At 43.1% G+C, this 8,876-nt stretch overlaps 1 protein-coding gene across 2 annotated transcripts; it reads left to right on the top strand.

Annotated features, from left to right (window-relative positions):
- The first annotated feature begins 1,517 nt into the window (after nt 1-1,517).
- Nucleotides 1,518-8,650, top strand: LOC121597949. 2 transcript variants are annotated; one of them, XM_041924289.1, is made up of 4 exons: nt 1,518-1,624; nt 3,574-3,682; nt 3,758-4,357; nt 4,427-8,650. In XM_041924289.1, exons 2-4 carry the CDS (start codon nt 3,608-3,610, stop codon nt 4,496-4,498), a joined length of 747 nt encoding a protein of 248 aa, XP_041780223.1. In that variant the 5' UTR covers nt 1,518-1,624; nt 3,574-3,607; the 3' UTR covers nt 4,499-8,650. The 2 variants fall into 2 exon arrangements, with proteins under 2 accessions (XP_041780223.1, XP_041780224.1); XM_041924290.1 differs by lacking the exon at nt 1,518-1,624 and adding an exon at nt 1,843-2,000.
- Nucleotides 8,651-8,876: the final 226 nt, after the last annotated feature.

Below are 8,876 nucleotides of genomic sequence, written 5' to 3'. Positions count from 1 at the left end.
GGAGACGTCCCTCCACGTGATGAACCACACTGTTTACTGCCGCGAGGTGTTTTTAGCTGGAAAGTGTGAAAGATTTTACCACCTCGTGGAAAACAACGGCGCAATTCGTGGCACTGTTGGTAAGAGGGTGCCAAATGGAAAGCTTTGGCACGGATTGCAGTGCGTTTTAAGTGGAATGGTGGTTTGAGACTCACACTTCCTCAGAACAGGATCGTTATGGGATCGTTGCTTTATTTGGTTGCTTTAGTAAAACATTCTGTTCAAACTAAACATTCTTATTGATTTGAAGAGAAGCTTTCGTCCTTTTTACCTTTAAAATAAAACGTTTTTCCCGAATGCTTGAAACTATTGATTTGCGACAGTTTAAACAAGGACACAGTTGAATAAACAGGAGAAAATCAAATTAAATCAGTTATGCTTACGTCCATGCGAGTCGCCGATGTCACAATAAGGGGATGGCCGACGAATGGATTGTCATTTCTCTCGTGTTTAAACAAGCCAAATGGCACGAACTGCATTTTATCTTGTTGTCACGGGCGGTGCACCAGCGTCATCGTGCGTTATGGAACGTGATTTTTGCCCCAACAGTCAGCCAAGAGTCAAAGCAACGAGTGTGACAATCGTACGATATGATCTAGCTATGCTTGCTTGCTGGAGTTCTCTTCTCATGCCAAAACCGTCGTGCTCGATCGATGGAAATTTAATCTTGGGAATAGACACATCCTAAATCTAAAATTACCTCTAAAACTTCCACTTGCTTCCCGCTCCCCTTAACTGTGGAGCTATTTTCGTGCTGTTAAATAAACGTTTCCTCATTGACAGACACCAGAAGCGCCCGAATAATTAATAACCGTTCCTACCTTATCTAATCTAAGTCGTCCCGCCCTTCCTCCAGTCCGGAAAGTTGTGTCTGCCCGGCGGCTCCAAACCGGCCAAGGTGTGGTGGGAAAGAGATACACTGCGTGTCGTCAACGTGTCGAAGCGTTTAATTTTATTCCAGTCCAGCGCTTAGTCGTAAAAGCTTGCCTCTTCCCCTTTTCGCTCGGAAGAGGAAATGTTGTGGAAATTAGCATCAACAGTTAATGAGTTCAGCATGGCTTAATTTAAGCTAATGGTTAAAAGTAATGTATCACTACTAAAGGTCAAAGTTGGATTATACTATTTTAAACCGTTTCTTTCTAATGCAATTCATTACTTGTAAAACATGACAGCACAATGATTGCTTTAACATCCTTCCAGGAATCGGGCGACATAATACCGGAGGCACATGTTGCTAGAAGTAACAGCGAATGAACTAAAACGATCCCAAAAATCAACGTGATCACCCGCGCCAGCTGGCAAACCGTTGGATGTGCCCCCCGCAAAACGACCCTCCTTGTCCAACCCCCCTCCAAATGTGTCCAATTTTTCCCATTTGTTCTTTCTTGTGTTCGTTTTTCACGCGACGACACGAGTGCGCACGCGCTCCACTCCCGCAGCAAGAGGAAAAGCACCAAGAAGCTTCAGGAGCTTTGGCTCCGAACGAAGGAAAAGCGTTCGCCTCGGTTCAGTTTTCTCCAATTCGTCGACGAGTGATAAACACAAACGTTTGCAGCGCAGAGTGTGGTCGGAAAATCGTTGTTAGGTAGGTTGTTTTTGGCACAGCAAGAGGTGAATTTCCATTTCGAGAGGGTGGCAACAGGGGGAGTGTTTGTAGGTATGTGTGTGTGATTGTGTAGAGCCGTGGTGGATGTAGTGGTGTGGTGCGGTTTTTGAATTAGAGTTCGGGCGACTGTCCCTCTCACTTACACACCCTTCCCGCCGTCTCTTTCTCACTCTGCTAATGGTGACATTTCTGGTGGAGGCATTTTCTCTGTTTGGCATCAAAGTAAGCGCTGTGTTTATCGGTTTATCGCGCCACTTTTCGTGTGGCCTTTCTTTCTGAGCATTTTGCCAATAATTTTGTGCGCGGAAGGCACGCGAAGGACGTGGTAGTGCAAAAACGAAAAAGAAAATAAAGTGTAAGTAGTTATCAAGGTGATTGTAGTGAAAATGCACCCCACAAAATGCCACCCATTTCATTGTGCGGGGCTGTTTTCCTTTGGGGTGAAGTGATAACATAACCACACTTTTTTTTTTTTCGTTCGTTCGTACGTGGTACTCATCTTCCTCTCCCTAGTGTATGGAGGATTTTCCATGTGGGCGCCACGGAAAGATTAATGTGGCTCGCGTTCGGTTCGGTATAAAACTTGTAATCCTATCCTCCCTGTGCTCCATAGTCAGTAGTTGTTTAATGGCACCCTCCACGCCTCCGATGGCAAGGATGAGAAGGGGGTTGGAACACTGTTGGCACGAAAATCGATGCCTGCGAGAGAACGAGCAAATTGCTGTTTGGCGCTACGGCGTGATCCAATTAATTATACATTCATGAGATGACGGAAGCAGCAGCAGCAGCAGCAGTAACATCGTCTTTGGTTATTTATAAAGGTTGAAGGTCGTATAAATGCGTGTGTGTGATTGGCAGAAGAAAAAGTGGCAAAAACTTGCGAAAAAGAGTAATGCGAAAGAACGAACCTATCGCAAACACACAGGACCTAATGTTGCGTCGCTGTGTCTCGTCTGCTCAGTCGAGCGGTGATGATGAATTACAGCGGAAGCCCTACACCTGCCCTGCCATCTGCCACCTGTGTTGACGTCATCGTAGCTCGCTCTCTCTATGGTGGTATTGATTTGCCGCATTTCACACTCGATGACGTTGGTTTTGTCCGCATGCGTTTTGTCAGGCAGGCGCGCATCCCCGGGTGATGCGGGTAGATGCACAAGGATGATTCGCCTTTCGCGAAATGACCAAGCAGGGAAAGGAAGGATGCATTCTGACCGGTTTGGGAAAACAGCTGCTGCTCCTGGGATGATGGGGATGGGTTCGCAACAAGTGGTCGCGATTTTTGTTCAGCTTTTAGCACTGTGTGATTATTGCTGTGCGAAATATAAAAAAAACACTGAATAGAAGAGAAGATTGGATAACCACTTTTATAGGTCACAGCTTCGTGGATGCTGCGCAGGATGTGTCCATACAAGCACTTTACACATTGCTCTCTCCACACGGGGTGTTCAAGAAAATGTTTCCTAGAAACACTTCGTTACCATGGAGCTTCCGAACATCTTCCGCTACACTTGCAGCATCAATTGAGCGTGCCGTGAATCGAATCGCAAGAAAAGCTGTGCTTGACGGCGGTCCACACAACTACCTGGGGCCCGCTTTATCAAATGTCATCTTAAAGATAGCTTTGTGACACTTTTACGCAGGATTTTGAAAAGGGACATTAATATGTGTCGAGAATTTGGAAACATTGAGCAGACACACTCACACAGGCAATATTTGGTGCCATAAATCACTCAATATAGGTAGCCGTGAGGCGATGAAAAACGTGGTCTGTCGAAAGACCCCATGCAGCATGAAATACTGTGGAACAATAGAGCCCGAAAAGCATTTTTATGTTTGTTTGATAGTGTCTAAAAGCGTAGTGCTAGTGCATTGTTGTAATACTTTTCTCTCTCTTTTCTCTCTTCCATGCATCCCCGTGGCGTTGGCAGAGCTTTTCAACGTGCTTTTAGCGAAGCACTCAGCATGTACTTCTTTTTTGTTTTAGCCTCGCTGATGGTGGCTAACCCAGCGTTAGCATACCTATCAGCGGGCATGAAGGTAAGAGCGCCCGTGCCCGCCCAAACGTAGTCTTCGCCAAGCTCATCCTCTCACCCTTTGGCTTCACCCGCATAGGATCAGTTTCTGTCAGACATGCTGCTGCGCGAGCTGGTCGATAGGATGGGCAAGGATTTAGCCGAGGCAGCCGACTCCTACATCGATCCGTCCGCGATGGACGAGCTGCCCGCCAGCCGGCTCGCCCTGATGGCACGCGTTACCAAGGATCTCGAGTCGGAGCAGCTCGATTACGATGCGCTGCTCGATGGCTCGAACCCGAACCCGTCGCCCCGGGACCAGGAATATCTGCAGCACAGCTCGCTGTGGGGCCACCAGTACGTGTCGGGTGGGGCGGGTGAAGGACCGAACCGTCCCAAGCCGCAGGTGAAAACCGACGCTAGCCTGCCGGCGTACTGCAACCCGCCGAATCCTTGCCCGGTCGGGTACACGGAAGATCAGGGATGTACGATGGATTTCGAGAATACGGCCGCGTTCAGCCGCGAGTACCAGGCGGCCCAGGACTGTATGTGTGATGCCGAGCACATGTTCAACTGTCCGGTTGCAGCGCAAAGCGAAAGCAACCCGCAGATGGACTCGGATCTGGAAAACTTCATTGCCCGCCAGTTCCACACGCAGGAGCACAAGAATCTGGTCGCTAAAAAGTTCCACGTAAAGAAGGTAGTTGAGTGAGGGGAGGGGGGGGGAGACTTGGGCGTTGATTTCTAACAAAGAAATTTTCTTCTCTAGAGTTACAACCCCTTCTTGCAAGGTGAAAAGCTTCCGGTTGCCGCCAAGAAAGGCTTCAACGTCAATGTTTAAGCGACGACTGTTCACTGCAACACCGTACAACACACGCTCCATATCACGATAACCGACCCAAAGCAAACAAGAATACATCAGACAGCAGCAGCAGATGAGAGTTTAATCGTACGATTTACTCTAACCCCCAATAACGGACAAACGGCAATGGAAAACAATTATTCATCGTTCAATCCTAGACAGTAAGACAATTGCGAATTTCAACTTTCTTATGTGAAAAAGGGCAGAAACCCTGTACTCAACACAGGTAATGCATTCCTACGGATTGGTTTTACATTTTTAAAACGAATTTCTACATTCGTGTGGGGAGCTATCAGTATCCGCGCTAGAAAATGAAAACTGTAAGGCAAGCGCTAAAGATGCTTAGACCACAATGCTATTGTATAAATACTCTTCGTTGAAAAGTTTCATTAAAAAAATAGCAGCATTTTTTCCACTTTGAGCCAAAAGTAGATGGATGTAGATGCAAATGTTTATTACCGTGTGTGTGCTATAACTTCCAGAAGCCAGACAAAGCAAAAGTAGCACGTAAAGCTATTTTGTAGACCAGTTTACACACATTCATTCATAACTGTTTCATGATGATACGTTCAACAGCAGATGCAACTGACAGAACGTTGGAAGAATGTCCAGCTTTTCCCGATTTTTTTTTTCTTATAAAAGAACCCATTATAAGAACGCTTAGCACAGAGCTTTCGAGAGAGCAACAAGACGATACAACATACAGATTAATACTAAATATTGAATCAAAATGAAATATCTTAATACATAGCCTAGCAAACGCAACCAAAAACAGGATCAGTGTAGTTAAGCGCTAAGCGATGTCCGTTTTCAATGCTAATACTTTTGTACTAAAAACCTATCCTCAATACTACTACTACTACTACAGGCAGTGTAACATGGAATCTAACAATTGCTAGAATGTAAGAGACCCCAAACAGACAATGTGCAATCTTTTTGTTTTGTTTATTGGTCACTTTAACATTAATAGTGTTGAATCAGGAAGCGTTCTACTTCCCACATAAAGTCTTGGTCAATTTTATCCGTCAACTTGTCCCATGTGAGACCTGAGAATCATTTCAAGCGAATCAATTCAATCAAATTTTATACAAGAATTAGAAGAAATTCATCATTTCATTCTTGTTTCTTCCTAAGCATCTGTATTTGCTGATCGGTATATTGTGCAGATTAATGTTACAAACTTGGGATGAATACTTTCACACGCCACCATGAATACTTTCGACAGATGGGAACCACGCTTATTGATTAACCTTTGTGTTGATTATCGTCTCAGCGAAGTAGCTTCACTCGTGTCGTCCTTGCTGGCCAACATAACATCAAACATTCGCCCATCAACATCGGGTTCGGTAGCGCGTTCCTCCCGTGGACGTTAGAGGCAAACAACATCCGCTTCTGCTATCGAATGGCCGGGAGACGCTCAGAGCTTTTCGCTGAGTCTCATTAACACGAAGGCCACATCGATAGGCAACGATCGCTTCTGTGAAGAGATGGCAATTCAATGCTTGATGCGTCGATGTAATTCCATTTTCATTCGATCGTTTTGATCGTTCCATGTCGCTTAACTTCTTTTGTGCCATTTTCCCCGAGAGGGCATAATGCAGTGCCGTTCTCCGCCACAGCCACTTTAAATCAATGTCTTTGTGAAATTTGATGCTATTCTAAGTAATTGTAATGCACATGATGACATAGACTAATTAAGAATAGGGTATTATAGCAAGAAAACACTAGTGTATCAAGTAGAGGTAAAGATTGCTTGATGAGAGAAGCAACAAAAACAACAGAACATGAACAGAGCAATGACTTTTCTTTACCTTTGAAGCAGCGAAGCGCTCAAGATCCTGTTTTCTCTGTTTCGGGACCACCATACCATCAAAAAGACCCGGTCCTAAAGGGCAAAGAAAGTCATCCAAACATGAGAACAGAGAAAGAGAAACAAGAATATCGACTAGAAATTTGACTATAACTTCTTCGAAAACCGATACCTTTAACATCGATAGGTATGGTGTCCGTTTATGCAATAAACGAATATAGCAGACGGATTCATGCTGATATAACAGCAACACACACACATAAGAAATAATGAATTCAGATGACGATTAACTTCGTTGCGCACACGATCCATGATGCGGTTGACTGTAGTACCTATTTCATCGGTCTTACCAGCTCACGACCGGGTGTCCTGTTGCGAGTGTTAGGAATTTCCGTTTCAACACCATCGAACGATCGGAGGAAAATTGGGTGGCAAAAGTAAAAATCTCACCAATTCCATCAGCAACGATTATCGCTTGTGCTGCGAACAGTTTTCCTTCGGTCGAGACATTCCAGCACTCACCCCAGCAGGATGCTCATGAAATGGGCACCATCGTCAACCGTGCAGCACTATTATCGTAATCGTTATCTGATAACTTTACACATAAACATTAAAACTCTAAATAAACGCACAGTTTACACAAGAGAGATGTACACGAACAAAACACGATACAAGCAAGAAAAAAAAAATACATATACGATACAGTATTAAAATGAAATACACACACATTTAGTGCTAGGATAGGCTGAACAAATCACACGATATGATGCTGCAAGCATTAACATAATAACTTCGTAAACATACATCATAACACACACACACGCACACGGCAACAATTACTGTTTAGCATGTAAGCATGTAACAAACTGTGTAGAGTACACAGACACACATTAGATCTGTATGGTATATATTTGCAATTACGTTAACCGTGGGACGTTTGTGTAGAACACAAACAGAGGAAGAGGTTGAAAGGATGATTAGAGAACAGAATATATATATATATACAAATATATAATCTAATTTTGTATTTATATCTTAAAATATTTAAACTATATACATATACACATTGCAAACTCACCTTATATACAAAAGGTTCTGGCTAGAAGTCTAAACAGAGTGTGAAGGTGGTCAGTGGAAAACGCGTAACGAGATCATCAAATCGGAAGAGTGTGTATGTACATCTTCTCAGTTCTTTTACATAAATATGACAATATGATTACATGGTTACAATATACGATGGATGATGGCAAAACAGAAGCAGCTTTACGAACCTTTTAGTCACAAGATTATGAAGGCTCTTTTAAACAATTCTCGGTAGGAGTTGAACCCCATTCAGCAAGTGAACGGGACGGATTGGAAACACAGGACACAGCTTAAAAGTATGACGCCTATATATTGCATTGCATACCTTGCTTTTAGATTTTAAACCATTCATTCAGTCGGGAATTCCACCAGTTCCTCTAGTGCTTCACATCACTAAATGGTGCGGCGGTAGAGTTAGTTCTTCTGAGGATACGCATATTCTCTGTACCTTATTTACTTAACATACCAAACCAAACAAGAGCAACGGTTTTTACGATGGTGCATGCTTCTTGTGTGTCGAGAAAGCGAGAAAAGAAACAACAAAACGGCAGCTAATGTAAAACCCCATTTTATAACTTTTATCGTCTTTCACACGTGGAACATACACAGTTTGGAACTTGATTTCGTCTACTATTGTAAGTACATTAAAGAAAAGAAAACCACACTAATACGAACCTATTTGCTCGAACATTTCCCGCATAAGAACGCAATGGTATCTTTCTTTACGTTTCGAGACCGAGACTCGGTAGAGAAGAAAACAGATCGATGTTATATTTACACATAAACACACACCCAGTACACGTAGTAGTACACTTTCGTTCGGACGGATGTTTGTTGCTCTCCAAACACAACAGTTTACAACACTTCATAATAGAGCTCCAATAGCAATAGCCGCTATACAAACATAGAGACAGAGAGCAAAATTCAAAATCTAATAAAACATCACCAATAAAGAGAGCCACACCACCCAGATAGATTTAATCCAGAATGTGTAGTACTTACTCGTTTTGGAGCTAACAGTTTTATCTCGTTTTATCTCCAACACATCTGACCGTAAAATCGCAAACACAATATTAAAAAAAAAACATTGGCAAGCAAAATCCCAAACCGCTAATGCATGGTAAAAGTGACGAACCCCGCGAAAGAGAGAGCAGGAGAAAAGAGAATTCACAAGAATACAAAAAATGACTTGAAAAATTAAAAAAAAAAAACTAAATAGAAATATATCATAAACCTTCTGTGTCGTATTTATGCATCATTCACGGTTACCTGTTTGTTCTTTTTAGATTAGTTTCGAGCTTTTGAGTTTGGGCCAGTGGAAGCCAGTTGCCAGTGGAAGCCTCAAGCATTGGATGAATAACGTACGACCAGTACTACCTGCTTAGTAAACAGCACTGTGGTCATAGTCAAACATTAAACTCCTAACAAATGTGGAAGTAACAAAATAATTCATTTCAAATTCCT

The sequence above is a fragment of the Anopheles merus genome, chromosome 3R (assembly GCF_017562075.2).
Source record: "Anopheles merus strain MAF chromosome 3R, AmerM5.1, whole genome shotgun sequence".
NCBI lineage: Eukaryota > Metazoa > Arthropoda > Insecta > Diptera > Culicidae > Anopheles > Anopheles merus.
This window is presented reverse-complemented; position numbering and strand designations above follow the sequence as displayed.

Bases quoted from the DNA above. Each gene is read 5' to 3' on its own strand.
- LOC121597949 (XM_041924289.1), top strand. From the start codon at position 3,608: ATGTACTTCTTTTTTGTTTTAGCCTCGCTGATGGTGGCTAACCCAGCG. The intron at 3,683-3,757 runs GTAAGAGCGCCC...TCACCCGCATAG, and splicing joins ACCTATCAGCGGGCATGAAG to GATCAGTTTCTGTCAGACAT. The intron at 4,358-4,426 runs GTAGTTGAGTGA...TTTCTTCTCTAG, and splicing joins AAAAGTTCCACGTAAAGAAG to AGTTACAACCCCTTCTTGCA.